Source organism: Pelobates fuscus, chromosome 3, assembly GCF_036172605.1.
Source record: "Pelobates fuscus isolate aPelFus1 chromosome 3, aPelFus1.pri, whole genome shotgun sequence".
Taxonomy (NCBI): domain Eukaryota; kingdom Metazoa; phylum Chordata; class Amphibia; order Anura; family Pelobatidae; genus Pelobates; species Pelobates fuscus.
The window spans coordinates 181,387,910-181,405,774 of NC_086319.1; the positions used below are offsets into that span (position 1 = coordinate 181,387,910).

At 41.8% G+C, this 17,865-nt stretch overlaps 1 protein-coding gene across 1 annotated transcript in view; it reads left to right on the top strand.

The window, feature by feature from the left end:
* Nucleotides 1–406: 406 nt before the first annotated feature.
* The window catches only part of PWP1 (PWP1 homolog, endonuclein), a 41,717-nt gene continuing 24,258 nt past the window's right edge, over nt 407–17,865 (top strand). Inside the window, exons 1-7 of the mRNA XM_063445375.1 lie at nt 407–555; nt 7,370–7,428; nt 13,588–13,760; nt 14,427–14,512; nt 15,588–15,684; nt 16,210–16,320; nt 17,444–17,574. Coding sequence (XP_063301445.1) covers nt 490–555; nt 7,370–7,428; nt 13,588–13,760; nt 14,427–14,512; nt 15,588–15,684; nt 16,210–16,320; nt 17,444–17,574 — 723 coding nt within the window. The 5' untranslated portion in view covers nt 407–489. The remainder of the gene's footprint in view (nt 556–7,369; nt 7,429–13,587; nt 13,761–14,426; nt 14,513–15,587; nt 15,685–16,209; nt 16,321–17,443; nt 17,575–17,865) is intronic.

Here is a 17,865-nt window from a genome sequence, read left to right on the forward strand (position 1 = left end):
ACTGTGAAAACTGGTGAATTTATAGCGAAATTCAAGCATTTAGGAGAAAGTAGCCAAGTTGAAACAAAAACAGGGTTATTCACCAAATTACAGTAATCTGAAAACGATTTCAACATTTGGGTAAAAACGTTAAATTCGATTTTCAATTCTCCGTTTAGTGAATAAACCTTTAAGTGTACAGCAGCTCTTTCACTACACTGCTAATATGTACTTCCTTTTAGGTTAGCTACTAATTTACTGCAATACTAATGTTGACTGTATAAAAAAATAATGCATAAAAAAAAAATATATAGTGTAGTATGACTCATTTTCGACCCCTCTCCAAGCGCTCAATGCAGAGATGCTTTCTAACAGGAAGTAAACTAGTTGCATATGCGTGTCCGACAGGAACCCACGTGTTGTGTACTGGAGGCAGCCATTCTCCCGGAAGTGCAGCTGGAATCTTCCTCTAGAAACTCATAACAGCAGACCACAACAACAGGTTATAAGATGAGCTGCCAAATAACGTGTGTTTCATGGGTGCAGCGAGGAGTCGCCAAGGAAGTCCCTGACAAGGTGAGATATGACCATTTTCATGTTTTTGTCTGCGATCCTAACAGTACCGTGATAGTGACAAATCAGCCAAATCCTGGACTGCTTTGAAAGCTGAAGGTTGGCACCCCAGTTGGGGAGGATCTCGTTTGCTTTCACAGTGCTGTTTTAGAAGCGAAGCAAAAGGGTCCGTGATCGTAAGAGTGTTAAATGTTGCTATAATAGTGGAGTTAAGTAGAGCTCTTTGCTGTTGCAGTGATGGATAAAGAACTCTAGTCCAGCTGATGGTAGACTACATCTGTGATACTGCTTTGCTGTCATCTGAAAACTGTAGTTTAATAACTGCTGGAGAAATTGCTGAACTAATTTTAGTCAGTGGAATATTCATCGAAACCCATTGAGCAGGGATAAGAGCTATATCTGACTACTTTATTGTTACACGAATCAGACCCTGCATATTGCACTCTTTCAGTTATATATCTGGTATGTCAGAATAGTTTATACTCCTCATGTCATCACTTCTTATGTACCAAATGTGGTTTTATCACAATGTGTGAATATCATTTAAATAATTGTGGGGAAAAATAGCATCGAAATAGAAGCTGGATTCGTTTCAAGCATATACAGACCCCCCCCCTACCACCCCAGGCTATTGCAGAGGATGACATTCCCTGTGCACTGTTTGGAGTTAGATATTTGGTAATAAAATTGTATTTGAATCTGTCAGTCAGTAAACTTGCAAGCAATTTGAGTAGCACTGTGATACGATGTTAAAATATGACTCTGTCAAATTATGAGCGACATAATTTAAATGAAAAATTGACTGTCAAATTTGTTTAAACATCCGCAGATTAAATGAACACTCCAAACACCATAACCATTATAGTGGTTGTTTTGCTAGGCTTCCCGTCCCCCTATTGTAAGTAGTCAAACCATTTTTAGATCAATTTGAATTCTTACTTGGGGACCATTATACACTGATCCCTGCCTTCATTGCAGGCTACCAGAAGCGCTTTAACTGTCCTAAGCATGATGTTGCACTGCTTAAATTGGCACTGTCACCATGTGGGGACTTTGCCAAGTTTGCAATGACCCCTGAAGGTGACATTGCTGCTTGGGGTCCAGTGTCCAGAAGTGCATGTAAAGGTGAAGTTTATTTACCTGGACCTGTCCCTCGCAGGTGACGCCATCTTCCTAGGTCTGCTCCTCTTAGTGCCAGGAGCTGACGTTACTGCTGTACTCTTTAAACATGCGTGAGCGTACAGCATTGAGGTCTATGGAGGATCCTGCGAGACTAAATGATTGACATTCTCAGCCAATGAGCTAGCACTGCTGCTGATTCCCTGTTTTTGGCATACTTCTCTCAGAAGAGCTAACAGAAGCTCCTGGTAGCTTAGGAGGGGTGGGAAAGAGTCTAACAGACCTCAGGTATAACTCTAAAACGAATTGCTTACAATGGAGGAACTCATGACACCATAGCCACTAAAGCTGATTATGATGCTTGGACTGTTTCTTTAATCTGTAAGTACACTGTCTACTGTGTGATTTGTAGATGTTCTCTGTGAAATATGCTCTAATCTAAATTTATATTTTCCTTTCAGATTAGAGGCAGTGCTTATACCACAGGGATATCCAATCTGGAGGGAAAAAACAGGCAGGCAAATCTCCAAACATTTTAATCCCTCCCCTAATTACCTCCTTTCCCATAAGTAGCAGCTCCTCCTGATCATCCCCAGTTCTTTGCCTGCCTTCGGCAGGGGAGGTTAGACAGGAGGTTCTCCAGGAAGTAGGTGAGAAGGGCTGAGGCTCTGGAGGCTCTGCTTCCTTGATGTCCGGTAAGTAGCCTTCAACACGCCGGCCGGCGTGGTCCCTCAAATTTTATTTTGCCGTCTTTTGCCGTGCCAGGTGCCGGTATGACGAAGGACGCAGGCGTGCGTAGGCTGGGAGGTCCTGTCGGTGGAACGCACGCACAGGTTGCGTTGCGTTCCACCAGGGAGTCGCAGAGCGCTATGCACATGCGCAATGCGAACCTGGATTCAGGCGCCAAATTTGAACTGGGCGTTTTCGTTTGGTTACAGGACTTATATGAGCATTTACCAGCAGCAACCTCTGTTTGCCAGGAGCTCTCAGAACGGTTGTAAAGTGTGTTTCTCACCTGCCCTCCAACACACTCTCAGGCCATTTAAGGTAAGACTGCTAAGTTTTCATTTTAAATGGTTCTTAGCCTGAATCCGTAAGGAGAAAATTTTGATTATTTTCCCTTTTCTTGTTTTCTTGTTTTCCCAGTATGTCTAATCCGGAAAATATGGATAAAGTTGCTGTGAAGGGGAAATGTGCATCTAAAACCAAGCATTTAATGTGCTCTGTGTGTGGCCAACCTATGCCTGATGGTTGTAAAAAGAAACTTTGCTCAGTATGTTCAAAAGAAGCTTCAGAGGAAGCAAAGAGAACAGAAATGTCCACTTTTCTCAGCTGGTTGCAGCAAAGTATGCAGCAAACATTTGTGGATATGCAGTCAGCTGCATTACATTCAGTCCAGGCTTCTGTTGCCCAAGATTCGCAGATTGTAAAACATGCTAAGAAAAGACTGAGATCTTGGGAAGCTTCTGATACTAGTTCGGGAACTAGTGGTTCTGAGTATGAAGATAATTCAGGCAGTGATTCCTCAGATGAGGAATTTGCCTTCCCAGATGAAGCCATTGGGAAATTGATTAAAGAAGTGCAGTGCATCTTTGATTTTGAGGAAACAGGGAAAAAGTCCAAAGTGTTTCCTTTTCACCCACAGATTAAGGAATTGATTTTGAAAGAATGGAAGTTCCCTAGTCACAAGCCGTTTATTTCTAAGCATTTTAAAACTCTTTTTTTCCATAGAAACGGAGCAAGACTGTAAGCTGGATACGGTCCCTGTAGTGGACGTCCCTATTGCTCAAATAGGTAAAAAGACTACATTACCAATTGGAGATTCAAGCGGGCTCAAGGATGTCATGGATAAACGCATGGACTCCTCTTTAAAGAAGTTGTTCATCTCTTCTGCAGCCCAAGCTAAAGCTTTGATTACGGGGTCATCCGTTGCCAAGGCCCAAAAACTTTGGTTGGAAGAACTAGAAAAGGTATATACGGGAGAAGCTAAGGAAGACCCGTTAAAGCTATTAAAAAATATCAAGATGGCATCTGATTTTTTAGTGGATGCTTCTACAGAAAGCCTGAAATTATCGGCCAAGAATATAGGTATTTCAACAGTCGCCAGGAGAGCGCTTTGGCTTAGAAATTGGTCTGCAGATGCGGCATCTAAAAATTCACTGTGTGAACTATCTTTTGAACCAGGAAGACTTTTCGGTTCTAAACTGGATGAGCTGTTGAAACAGATGAAGGAAGGAAGGAAAGCTTTACCAGTATCATATAGGAAGCAGTCTAGAAGCCGTAACGCAGAGACACGTCCCTCATTTAGAAGTTCCTTTCGTAGAAACTATTTCAAGGGTCAACAGCAAAGAGCCTTTGATTATAGGAAGAAGGAAAGGTTTACTGCCAAGAGAAATAAAAAATTATGACGCCAGGCCTGTGGGTGGAAGGTTGAGTCACTTCCTAGAGCATTGGAAAGAGACGACATCAGATCGCTGGGTCCTTACAGTGATTGAGCACGGATACGCTCTAGAATTATCACAAGCCCCAATGAACAGGTTTCTATGTTCCAGGGTTCAGTCTCTAGATATGGAACTCTCTCTGATGCGAGAAGTGTCGACTCTGTTACTAAAAAGAGTGGTGGAAGAAGTTCCTATAAAGGAAAGACATCAAGGCACCTATTCAAGACTTTTCTTGGTGCCAAAACCGGATGGTTCGTTCAGACCTATTCTAGACCTAAAAGCCGTAAACAAGCGGATTATCAAAAAGAAATTCCTCATGGAAACAGTAAAATCAGCGGCTCTGCTTATTCACCCAAAAAATTGGTTTGCGTCCCTGGATTTGAAAGATGCCTATCTTCATGTACCCATAGCGGAATCCAGCAAAAGTTTTCTACGGTTTGCGGTATGCTGCCAATCGGTAACCAAACATTACCAATTCAGAGCACTGCCTTTCGGCCTATCATCAGCGCCCAGAGTATTCACAAAGCTTCTAGTAGTCGTTTCAGCTTTTCTAAGAGGTATGGGCATCGCTGTCATTCCGTATTTGGACGACTGGCTGTTGATTGCAGAGTCCCAGGTTCAACTACAGTTAGATCTGGGGACAGCCATCAAATCGCTGGAAAAGCATGGCTGGCTAATAAATTTCAACAAATCGGAACTAGTGCCAGTTCAAAGGATCCAGTTCTTGGGTCTAATTTTGGATTCTATCGCAATGAAGTTATTCCTGCCAGAAGAAAAGAAACTAAAGATCAAGCGGTTAATCCGGAATCTCAGAGTAAAGAGTGTGTTTTCAATCAGAGAAGCCATGTGCTTGCACGGTCTGTTTACAACCTCAATTCCGGCAGTCGGTTGGGCAAAAGCCAGAATGAGACCTCTACAAAGAAACATTCTGCTAGTCTGGAATCGACAGGAACTCGGCCTAGATGGGCTGATGAGGTTCAACAATCTAACTTTGAAAAGTCTGCAGTGGTGGACATCTTCTCGATTCCTCCACGAGGGTCTGTCGTTCCGGATGAAGTCCTTCACTATCATAACAACAGACGCCTCTGCGCTGGGCTGGGGGGCCCATCTGGGAGACATAAAGAAGCAGGGGTCCTGGCAAGAGAAGGATATGAGAAGTTCCTCGAACTTCAGGGAATTAAAGGCCGTATGGATGGCTCTCTTGGCGTTTCAGTTTCTCATCAAAAATCGACATATTCAAATTCGTTCAGACAATCGTACGACAGTGGCATATTTGAACAAACAGGGAGGTACGAGATCGACAAGATTAGAAAGCCTGTGTTCAATGATCATGCTGTGGGCAGAAGTGCACCTTATGTCCATCTCTGCAGTTCACATTTTAGGAAAGTTCAATGTGGTGGCAGATGCCCTGAGCAGGCATCATTTGAAACAAGCAGATTGGTCCCTGTCATGCAGAACTTTCGATTTCATCACAGACCGCTTCGGTGTTCCAGAGATAGACCTGATGGCATCCAGAATGAACAGGAAGACAAGACGGTTTGCATCCCTAAATCCAGCAGACAGGCCGGATTTCATAGATGCCCTGTCAGTTCCATGGAAGTTCAACCTGGCTTATATCTTTCCGCCAGTAGTGCTTATTCCCAGAATACTTCAAAAAGTAAGGCTGGAGAATGTAAGAATTATCCTAATCCTTCCATGGTGGCCGAGAAGAAGTTGGTTCTCGGTTCTCCTGAACTTTCCAGGGGCCACCTTTTGGAAGTTGCCTCTTTCAGGAGAAATTCTAGAGGACGCCATGGTGCCTCTTCCGACCCTTCGGAAATTCCAGTTGACGGCTTGGTTTCTGAATTCCAGATTTTAGAGAGCAAAGGTCTGGATCCTGAAGTGATTAAAATCCTGTTGGCAACTAACAAGGAATCTACATCTAAGATCTACACTAGAATTTGGAAGATATTTTGTCAGTGGTGTTGTAGGTTTAAAGTCAACCCGGTTTCCGCGTCCATACAGAAGATCCTAAGTTTCCTTCAGATGGGATTTGCAAAAGGCCTTAAACCTGCATCATTGAAATTACAAGTTTCTGCTATCAGTTTCTTCTCCCTCAGATGCCTGGCCTCAAATATTCTGATTTCTAGGTTCTTCAGAGCTCTGACTCGTTTGGTGCCCTATGCTAGGGAAACCTGTCCTCCCTGGGATCTAAACTTAGTCCTTTCCGCGCTTTGTGAGCCGCCCTTTGAACCATTGGAGGAAGCTTCCCTAAAGATCATTTCATTGAAAACTGTTTTTTTTGGTGGCTATTACATCTGCTAAAAGAGTATGTGAGATCCAAGCTCTTAGGGCAAATTTTCCTTTTTTAGTTTTTCATCAGGACAAGGTGGTTCTAAAGCTCGATCCTTCGTTCAGCCCGAAAGTTTTTTTCTGTTTCAAATGTTAACCAGGAAGTGGTCTTACCAACTTTTTGTCAGAATCCGTCTAACGCTTTGGAAAGCAAATTTCACTGCCTAGACGTAAAGAGATGTCTTTTGCAATATCTAAAAGCGACAGAATCCTTCAGGAAGGATAAGTCTTTTTGTCTTATTCAAGGGCACAAGGAAAGGCATGAAGGTTTCGAAGAGTTCTCTGGCTAGATGGCTGAAGGACTGCATTCAGTTGGCTTATTCCAAGAATGGCATGAATCATGCAGGCCCTTTAAAGGCTCATTCTACTAGAGCTGTTTCAACGTCCTGGGCACTGCGAGCGGCTGCTTCTCCTTCTCAGATTTGTTCAGCGGCTACGTGGTCCTCTCTCCATACTTTCTCAAGACACTACAAGTTGGACATACTGGCCTCGGAGGATGCAGCTTTTGGGCGCAAGGTGCTTCAAGCAGTAGTGAAATGAACCCGCCCTCTGGATCTGCTTTATTATATCCCTGTGGTATAAGCACTGCCTCTAATCTGAAAGGAAAAACATAAATTTTGCTTACCGAAAATTTCTTTTTCCTGAAGATTAGAGGCAGTGCTACAATTCCCGCCCCTTTTTTCTAATAAACTAAGTAATTTTGCAGCTATTTGGCTTATGTATTGTCTGGGGATGATCAGGAGGAGCTGCTACTTATGGGAAAGGAGGTAATTAGGGGAGGGATTAAAATGTTTGGAGATTTGCCTGCCTGTTTTTTCCCTCCAGATTGGATATCCCTGTGGTATAAGCACTGCCTCTAATCTTCAGGAAAAAGAAATTTTCGGTAAGCAAAATTTATGTTTTTTCATATATCTGTTTTGTTCCAGGTTGAGCTTAGCAAGGAAGAGTTGAATAAACTCATCACTGAAGCTAAAGAACAACTTGAGTGAGTATAATATAATTCAATACTCTCAGCCAATTTATGCTGTCAATGTAAACCAAAATGGAGAGGTGTTAATATTGCATGATCTGCGTTGCTGAAAAGTGGGTAGGGGTGGTCCTTCCACACAGGTAAAAGTAATATAAAATTATTTTTAAATGGGTTCACATGAAACAGGGGAGGCTACCATGTCTTTCTAGGCCATCATACCACTAGAATGAGTGGATGTAGCAGTTATGTTGCTTGGAATGTCCTATTCAAAGCAGCAATAAAACCTCCAGTCTCCTCCCCACAGTTTTTATTTTCTAAGTAGATTTTTCTTCAAGATATATTAGGAATGCTGCACACGCTGGGGACCGGGATGGAAGGAGGTCGGGTTGTTACCTGCCGCGGGTAAGTATTTGTTATTTCTGTCGGCATGACCGCTGTGTTTCTGTGCGGCCACGCTGACGGAATCCCGCGGCACCATGACATGGGCTTTATAATGAACCTGAGCATGTATCGGAGTTGTGATTGTGTGCAGTAGTCAGTTCATGGAACGCTATTGGACAAGTTAGGCTGCTGATGATTTGAGGCAGCGACTATGCAGTCTTTTCCTAGAAACACATATCCTCAAATAGTGGATGTAGTGGTTGTGGGGCTTACAGCAACACAGTTGCAAAGAAAATCTGCGATTCCTATTCTCTAATGAAGAGAAATGTCAGGCCTTAACCCCCTAAGGACCAAACTTCAGGAATAAAAGGGAATCATGACATGTCACACATGTCATGTGTCCTTAAGGGGTTAAAGGGTTCCTTCAACCAATAAACAACTTTTTTTTTTCTTCTTTTTTTTTTCTTTCTAATATTCTTTATTTTTGCTGTGCAGGTGGGTACAAGGAATCAACAGATGCCACAACAGCGTATTGCAAGATAAACATTGGTTAAACAGTGGCATGAGAGTCTGCACATTTTTATATTTTTAGCAAGCTAGGCTAAACTGTTGTATCGTTAGCGTGAAGTTAAATAAAATACAGAAAGATAAATTATGCTTAACTTGTCTAAATCGGAATTTGTGCTAGGCATATGTGTGAGAAACAAAACAGTGAGCTTATTTTTGCCGTTAAAACAGGAGCTAAGGTCATCCTCAAGAACAGGTTTCTATAAGCTTAATTAAGGTTAACCACCAGGGGGCAGCAGATCATCGGACCTTCATGCTAGCTCAGACATATTAATTACTTTAAAGGGAATCTCCAGTGCCAGGAAAACATCAGTTTTCCTGGCACTGCAGTATTCCTCTCCCTCCCACCCCCCAATCCCCAGTTGCTGAAGGGGTGAAAACCCCTTCAGTGACTTACCTGAGGCAGCAACATGTCCCACGTCGCTGCCTGCTCCTCCCCTGCCGCTCCACCTTCTGCCTACGTCGGCCGGTGGGCGAGACTGATCCCGGCCGACGAGACCTAATGCGCATGCGCGGCATTAGCGCACACCATAGGAAAGCATTGAAAGCGATTTTCAATGCTTTCCTATGGGGAATTGAGCGACGCTGGAGGTCCTCACACAGCGTGAGGACGTCCAGCGACGCTCTAGCACAGAAAACCTGTGCTATAGAGCAGGACGTTTCCTCTAGTGGCTGTCTAATAGACAGCCACTAGGGGAGGACTTAACCCTGCAAGGTAATTATTGCAGTTTATAAAAACCTGCAATAATTACACTTGCAGGGGTAAGGGTAGTGGGAGTTGGCACCCAGACCACTCCAATGGGCAGAAGTGGTCTGGGTGCCTTCAGTGTCCCTTTAAGCAGAGAAAAAGAGAACTCTGATCACCAACTATATAGCAATGCAGGCGTTTTAACTTGCACACATCCTTAGATGTAATAAACAAGAGTGATTGACATTGGCTTCATAATTAACTATGGATGAACTCCCTGCAGAGGGATATATATTGTAACATAGAAGTCTCTAGCTAGGACATCTGTGCTTGTAAATGAACAAGGTAAACCATGGATTAAATACATAACAGTTTGCACAGTCAGGTAAGGTGGCTGCTATCAGTATATATCGGGTCTGGCAGCTTGGGCACGGACTGTATGTTCAGTTCAAGTTCAGCCGACTCCTGATACCGGGAGACGTTGGTGATCTGTTGGGCAGTCCCTCAGGGCCTTGAACACATGTGGGGGCCAGTGGGACCGAGTGGTCACAGGGGGTCCAATGTTGGTCATGGTCGGTACCTTCCTCTGTTTCGGTCTGCGTTTTGCGGTGTCCCGTTGTCTGCTTGAGCGCCACTGTGTAGGCCTCCCCGCCGTCAGTGCTGGTCTCCCCAGATGGCGGCTGGTAGGTGTCGGTGTTATGTTTAGTTTTCCTGGTCGTTTTTGGCGAGCCATTCTCTTTGTGGCTCCCGGCTCATGGGGGTGGTTGCCGCTCATGGCAGGTGCTGGGCACCGTGGGATGCCGCTATGTTGTCCGCGGCCATTTTGGGCTGCCCTCCACTGGGCTGTTGTTGGGGACCTTTCGCTTTTGCCGCCAATTTCGCCTAGAAGGTGGCATCAAGCTTAGCCTCTAGGCTCCCTTGGGGCACCTGCCTGCTTTTAGTTGTTGGTCTCTGTGTTTGGCTGTGACAGGCGCGTGAATCCGCCACCTTGTGCGTCCAGGTATATTCCGCGGCTCCGCTGCGTAGCCCGCTGGGGGCCATCCGCTCTGTAAGCAGTGTAGTACGGACCGGGATATCCCCCCCGGTCCAGAGGGGGGGGAGCGGAGCTCTGTGTGGTCCCGCTGGGTGAGAAGATCCGGGACGGGTGATCGGCCGCCTCACCCGCCCGTGGTCCTCGCAAGGCTGCAACCGCTCGGCAAGGACCCTGGCAGCCGGCATCCTGGTTTTTCGGACCGGAACACGCGGGCCGTTGTCTATGTTGGGGAAGTCTCTTTTGGGGTCCAGTAGTGAGCGGCAGGAGGTTCGGTTAGTCGCTCGGGCAGGTAGTGTGCTGTGGAGCTCCTGCATGTTGCGACCATCCGCCATGCTGGTCCGGCCCCGCCCCCCCAATAAACCACTTTTTAATAAAAGGAAGGCCCACTGGCATGGTCCCTTAGCCTAAAAGGTGTTTTAAAAAAAAAAAAAAAAAAAGCCAACTTGTCTGTGAATCTATGCCAAAGTCATATTCTCCTCTCATTATATGACTCTGGGTGGAATTATTTCTGGGAGGATGGACTGAGGGGAGAGACTTCTGAGGTATTGAAGGGAAGGCTGTACCGCCATGGGTTGTCTATTGCTATCATGATGTGCGTGCTGATGAAAGATTTTAAATGAGCAAAGATTTAATATAAGCCAGCCTGGAACTTTAGATCTGCCCACTGCATTAATGGCTTCAGAATAGGAAATGTACCTCCTCCTTTGCTGTCCAAGGTTTGTCCTAACCGTGCATTTAGGAAATGAGCATATCTTTCACTTCTTTACCCCTCTGCTCTAAATGCGTGATCATTGCATAAAACTGTGAACTAGTCTTTGATTAGACTGAGGGCAGTCATAGATTTTTCACTAATACTCTGAGTATAAAAGTGGCTCCTGGTTGATGGAGCCTCTTCCTGGTCTAGGAGGGACTGCTTCACAATTGTGAGTATTTTTTCATTGTAATTTATTTTTTATTTTAATTCATGATCTATAATATGCATTCACATTGATTTCATTTTCAACATATGATGCCCCTTTTAGTAAAAAAACAAACAAAACTAAATCAAAAGGGCTGCACTCTTCTGAGCATGCATACTTGTAAGGGTGCCGCTGGGGCAATTCGTACAGCATACAAAATATCCAGCACACTCGCTCATTCACTGAACAGCAATTCCAAGTCTCACAGAATGTAATAGTTTTATTTAAAAACACCTCACCTAGGCAAAAAATAATGGAGGTTTAGTTACAGTATATCATCATAGATTGCATAGGCCTGCCACAATGTCAAGGTACCCCATTCTTTCCAGATCCTAATGTCTACTCCTTTGAGATTAATCTACACTTACTAGGGAAATGCTTCCTCCTGGGACTCTCTGCAGATAAAAAAAAATAACTTCGCAATACGTTATTTCTTTCCTATGATTTTAATTGTTTTCAATGTATTTTTTTTTTTTTACTGGAATTTGTTCCATGACTTTTTATTTTCAATCTGCTTTACACTATGATAAATTCACTGATATATTTCTATTGTTTTCATTTTTATCACATAGAATGTGATTTTCCAAAACAGGTTATTATTTGGCATTTACAGGGCAGAAGTTGTAAATAATCTGTTTTCCTCTCCATCCCCTGTATTGTAGTTCTTCTCCAATGAGGATAGGAGCAAAGATTTATGCCAGCAGTTATCATCGTTCTACTGCCCATCTATTTTATTGCTACTGGAGGCAGCTCTAAAGAATCTTATCTGTGTCATTGAAGATTCTTAAGTGTTCTGAACTCAAGCACAGTAGTTGGTTTTCTTTGCCAAAAGATAACAATATAAGGTGCTTCATTGCACTCCATTTTGTAAGACATTTAAACTTTCCAATGATTTGCATTTAAATTATATCTATTGCCAACAAATTAATAGATGACTTCTAGATCCTCTTAAGATAGCAAATGAAATGCTATGTTTTTTTTAGCTGTTTGCAAATGTGCAAGCAGATGTATAGCTTATAACTTCTTTAGCACTCTTCTCCTTGGCTGTGCATGCATTTATTAACCATTACAGTGCTGGCGGGGTGTGTGTGTGGGGGAGGGGGGAGGGGGGAGGGGGGGGGGGGGTGCTGCAAGGGGAAGATGGGGGCAGGCTGAGGGAAGTATAGTGCTAGGAATACACATTTTTACTCCTAGCACTATAGTATCCCTTTAACCTTAAATACTAACCCCTAAAAAATGACTTACTAGTTTCTGTATCTAATCAGTTATGCTGGCATAGAAATCACCCACCAAGCGAGTGAAAAAACTCGCCTAGATCATAATAGTGAAATGTTTATCAGAATAAACAAGTTGCGTGCGGGTGAAGGGTTGGCATACTTTGTACCGGCCAGCCACTACTTGGAAAAAGTACCTGATGCTCCGTTTAGCAAGCAGTGACTGTTTAACCCCTTAAGGACCCAACTTCTGGAATAAAAGGGAATCATGACATGTCACACATGTCATGTGTCCTTAAGGGGTTAAAGGGCAACTATTACCAAATTTTAGTAGCAACCGGAAGTTACTATCTAAAAAGCCAGTTGCTAAGAGCTCTAATTATTTTTTATGGAACCTAATGTGGCTCTCACTTTTTTTTGTTTTCCTTCCCCATTGGTAATTCCAAAATCTCCCCCACCCCCCTCCCCCCAAGATGTACTTTTATGTTGTTTTTTTATACATAAAGAAACAAATGACTGTTTTTCCAAATGTATAACTTGACAAAGGGTGGAGCTTTGATCAAGGTTATTGGCTGGTCAACCTGTATTCTTTCTCTCCGTCTGTCATTGCATTGCTTTAGGAAGGGCCGCATTATTGATCCTCTATGTTGACTTTTGCGCACACACATTAGAAGCCTGTGTGTGCATTTGACGCGCATGGCCAATGAAGGGCAAACCATAAAATTTCCAGCCCACAGCCATCCTAGAAATTCAAAGACTGCAGAGCCATGAATGAAGACCCGGCGAACTTCCACAACATTAAAAAAAGTTGCCCTGTACCGGGATCCAAGATGGTTGTGTTGGTGGGGGATGTTGGGTGTGGCTTCTACAGAGAGATCCCAGGCCTGGAAACTGGGGCACCAAGTTAGAACCATTCATTAAAATTGCTGTTTTTATAGCCTTTTACAAAGCCTTCCGTTTAACTAATAACATGTATAATCTCCCTGTTGGCAAAGGAGCAATGACAAATTGTCACTTTTTCTTTGAACATAGCGCAGGTTTGGTGTATCTAATATCGTTGCTACTTTTAGAAGCTTTACATCAGGAAATTTATTATGATTATGATGTACATTTACATTACTTTACAATACAGCAAGGGTTTCAGAAAAAATAACTAGCTGTAATTAAAAACTTTACCATTACATTAATCTAAACAATATGTGGTAAAGTGGAACAAACGCATAGCAAAAGTACCAAAATAGTCTCTATGATTTTAGTAAAAATTTGTTTTTCTTAGAGAGCATCTCTTTGTTCTGCTTGTATATAATTCTTCATATTTTGTTCTTCTTCCAGGGAAGAAGTTAATGATAGTGAAGATGGCGGTGACCAAGACATGGACGGGGAAGAAAAAGAGTCAGATGAAAACCCCCCAGAAGCTGGAGATCAGGAAGAAAGCCTTTCAACACTTACTCGAGATGAACTTGCGGAATATGATTTGGATAATTATGACAACGATGATGAAACCCGTATGATCCACATATAAATCCTTTTAGCTGTTGCTTATTTCTTTTGTATCCTGTTAACCTAGACTTGGGGCAGTGTTAATTTTGGCGTCAAACTTCAATTTAGTTTTAGTCAGTCTTTTGATTAAAAAGCCATTTTAGTTTTAGTCGTATTTTAGTCACCTGAATTGTTTTAGTCGACTAAATCTCCAGTAGACTTTAGTCGACAAGACTAAAATTTAATGGGTTTAGTTAAAGCCTCTATCTGTCTGTTTTGCCCCCTTCCCCAGCCCTCTGGGTCCTCTAAGCCTTTCTAGGTGTCTCTCTCTCCCAAGCCCTGGTCTGTCTCTTTTGCCCTTTCCACAGCCCCTCTGTACAGTGTTAAGTTTAATGGCAAATTTCAATTTAGTTTTGTCATAGTCATTTGACTAAAATACCATTTTAGTTTTAGTGGTATCTTAGTAATTTTGATTTGTTTTAGTTTTAGTCGACTAAATCCAAAATGTTTTAGTCGTCTAAAATTGTTAGTCAACAGAATTAACACTGATACTGGGTTATTAAATGCATAGTGAAATGCTGAAAAGTGACAGGCAAATAACCTTTTTTTTTTTGTTAATTTAAAAAAAAAAAAAAAATGTAAACTGTTTAGTAACCTTGATAATATGTACTATTTTTATATTTCCTCCCCAGAGATTGGAAACCTCGGTGACAGCTTGGCTGGTCTGGCTGTATATAGCAGCAATGAAAATGATGCCTATATCACCCTAAAAGACACAGTACGTATAACTAATGCTTTAGATGTAATGTGTTTATAAACAGTGTCTCTGCATCTCTTCTAAAATGCACCTGTTATACCTAGCCGTAATTATGGTCATAGTTGTAGCGAGGGGGAGGGGGTGAAAACGCTGGTCTGATGGGGAGACCTGCTGGCATCAGAGAGACTGTCTGTCTCTGAAGATGGAGAACTGGCCGTTGGGCAAACAGCCGGTGGGGCCGCAATGAGAGATTCTTGGCTTTCTGTCTGCACATCTTTACCTGGAGTGGATTAGAGCATTTCTACATGTTATCATAGCAACGCTCTTATTCCTTACTGCCAACCTGAGAGCTTGAGCACTACATATGGACTTCACCTACTGATGTTACAGACCCAATAATCAGTCCACGAAATCACCAGGGTTTAAATTGCCCCAGGTAACCCAAGGAAGGAGGGATAGTAAACTTTTATTATTTATTTGTTAACATGTAGCCCACATACATTTACATCCCTGTTCTCCCACAGTGCAGCCCCTATACCCACAGTACAACCTTTATTTCACCCTCATACACACCAGCCAATATTCCCCACCAGCATACACTGCGGCTGCTCTACCTTACAACCCCTTTCTCCCAAACTACAGTTCTTAATTCGCTTTTACACATTACAGCCATTATTTCATATATATAGTTACACCAACTCTATCCCATCATATGCACACACAGTATAACCCCTCTTTCCCTATATTTAAAAGAAGAAAAACTACCACAACAAGAGGATATAGTCTTAAATTAGAGGGACAAAGGTTTAGAAATAATATCAGGAAGTATTACTTTACTGAGAGGGTAGTGGATGCATGGAATAGCCTTCCAGACGAAGTGGTAGAGGTTAATACAGTAAAGGAGTTTAAGCATGCGTGGGATAGGCATAAGGCTATCCTAACTATAAGATAAGGCCAGGGACCAATAAAAGTATTTAGAACATTGGGCAGACTAGATGGGCCGAATGGTTGTTATCTGCCGTCACATTCTATGTTTCTAAAATAATTAACTTTTTGTCCTGTATGACTGTTCATATTTTGTATTTTTATTTTAAAGGAGCAATACGAGACAGAGGATTTTGAAATTAAATCCACTGACAATCTTTTGATTTGTGGCCGTGCAGAAGAGGACCAGTGTAGTCTTGAAATTCACGGTAGGCTTTAATCACGCTTTCCCCATAAAAACATATTAATGTGCAGTCTTGCATATGTAAAGGGACACAATATTCCATATTGAGCAAAACCAAAAACGTACCTTTTAACTTTAATCAGATTTTTAGGATTCTTGTTATCCAAAGATGAAAGGATGGACAGAGCTGTTTTGCGTATATATTTCAAGACTTTGGAAATATCAGTGATTTATTCGCTAAAGTGTTAATTGTAGAAAATGGAAAGATAAATAGCAAAATATGAGGCTGAAATAGACAAGCTGTGACTATAACCGTGTTAAAGAATTACTTAAAAAAATGGGTTATGTTGTCTAAACCTTTTGCATTTTAATTTCCCGTTTGCTGCTAAGATCAGAGCAGTCCCCTTTAGAACATTAATTAGTCCAGCTGACTGCTCCAGTTACAAAATGTCATCCAATAAGTCTTTGCAATTGAACTATTAATATTGCAGATTTTGCTGCGCCATATGAAAATAATCATGTTTTCCCTTCCCCATGTCACCTGGGACAGTGTACAACCATGAAGAGGATTCTTTCTATGTTCATCATGACATTCTTCTACCTGCGTATCCCCTCTGTTCTGAATGGCTCAATTTTGATCCAAGTCCAGAAGAGTCTGTAGGTAAGTAAAAAAAAAAAAAATGCCTTAAAATATCAGTGGTGTGTTTGATTTCTATCTATATAAGACAAATGCATAATATTTAATTTTAGAATGCATACACATTATTCATAAATTAACCTGTATACATGCATGCTTTTTTAAATAATGGTTAGCTCATCTTATAAATACTTTGATGCACAGAAGTGGTTCATCTCAAAATCCTCTTGTACAGCACTGTTATACATTTATGTATTAAAGGATCACTATAGGGTCAGGAACACAAACCTGTATTCCTGACCCTATAGTGTTAACATCACCATCTAGCCCCCCTGGGCACCTCATGCCTCCATAAATATAGCAAAATCTTACTGTATTCAAGCCTGAAGCTGTAACTCTGCATGACTTTTGCTTCAGGAAAAAAAGCAGTCTGCTGACATCAGAAGTGGTGGCCTGATCCAATCACAATGCTTCCCCAAAAGATTGGCTGAGACTGACAAAGAGGCAGATCAGGGGCAGAGCCAGCATGATTCAAACACAGCCCTGGCCAATCAGCATCTCCTCATAGAGATGAATTGAATCAATGAATCTCTATGAGGAAAGTTCAGTGTCTGCATGCAGAGGGAGGAGATACTGAATGGATGCATTTTAGACAGCCATGTCCCAGGAAGCATCTCTAACAGCTATATGAGGAGTGGCCAGTGAAGTTATCACTAGGCTGTAATGTAAACACTGCATTTTCTCTGATAAGACAGTGTTTACAGCAAAAAGCCTGAAGGTAATGATTCTACTCACCAGAACAAATTCAATAAGCTGTAGTTGTTCTGGTGACTAGTGTCCCTTTAATAACAGATTATGACTTGCATAACCTTGACCTTGATTTGAAATATATAATTTACCTTTTTGAAAACTTGGTATGAGATAGGATGTCCACTAACTCACTTTACATTTAAGAAAGACTGTGGTGTTAAATGGGGGTCTCACACTGAGCTTTCCTGCATGTTAATAAGTCCTATCATTCGATACTCATTAAGGTTCAGTATATGTTTGTTTCCTGCTACATGTGCATCCATGCAGCACAGACAATACCTTACAATCTTTTTGTTTTGATCTTTATATGGAATGTTGGCTATTTGTGTTTCCTTAGGAAATTATGTTGCAGTTGGCAACATGACCCCAGTGATTGACATATGGGATCTCGATCTGGTAGATTGCTTAGAGCCTGTCTTTTCACTTGGAAGTAAACAAAATAAAAAGAAGAAAAAGAAAGGAAAGAAGGTACATACAAATTTTCCCATTATAATATTAATTATATTTTCATATATTTATTTACCTTAGTGACACGTAAAAAAAAATATATTGAAATTAATAAATTCCAAGGTGATAATGGCAGTTAGACTCTAGAAGAAATGTTTTATTGCTGTAGATCAAAATAATATTTTATTTTTAAAACCAAGAGGATGCATTAGAAGTTAGACTACAGTGACAAACAATCAGATATTGATGAAAAGATGGGACCTAGGTATAATCATTGTTTGACGGCTAACTTGTAAATATTGATTCTCTCCA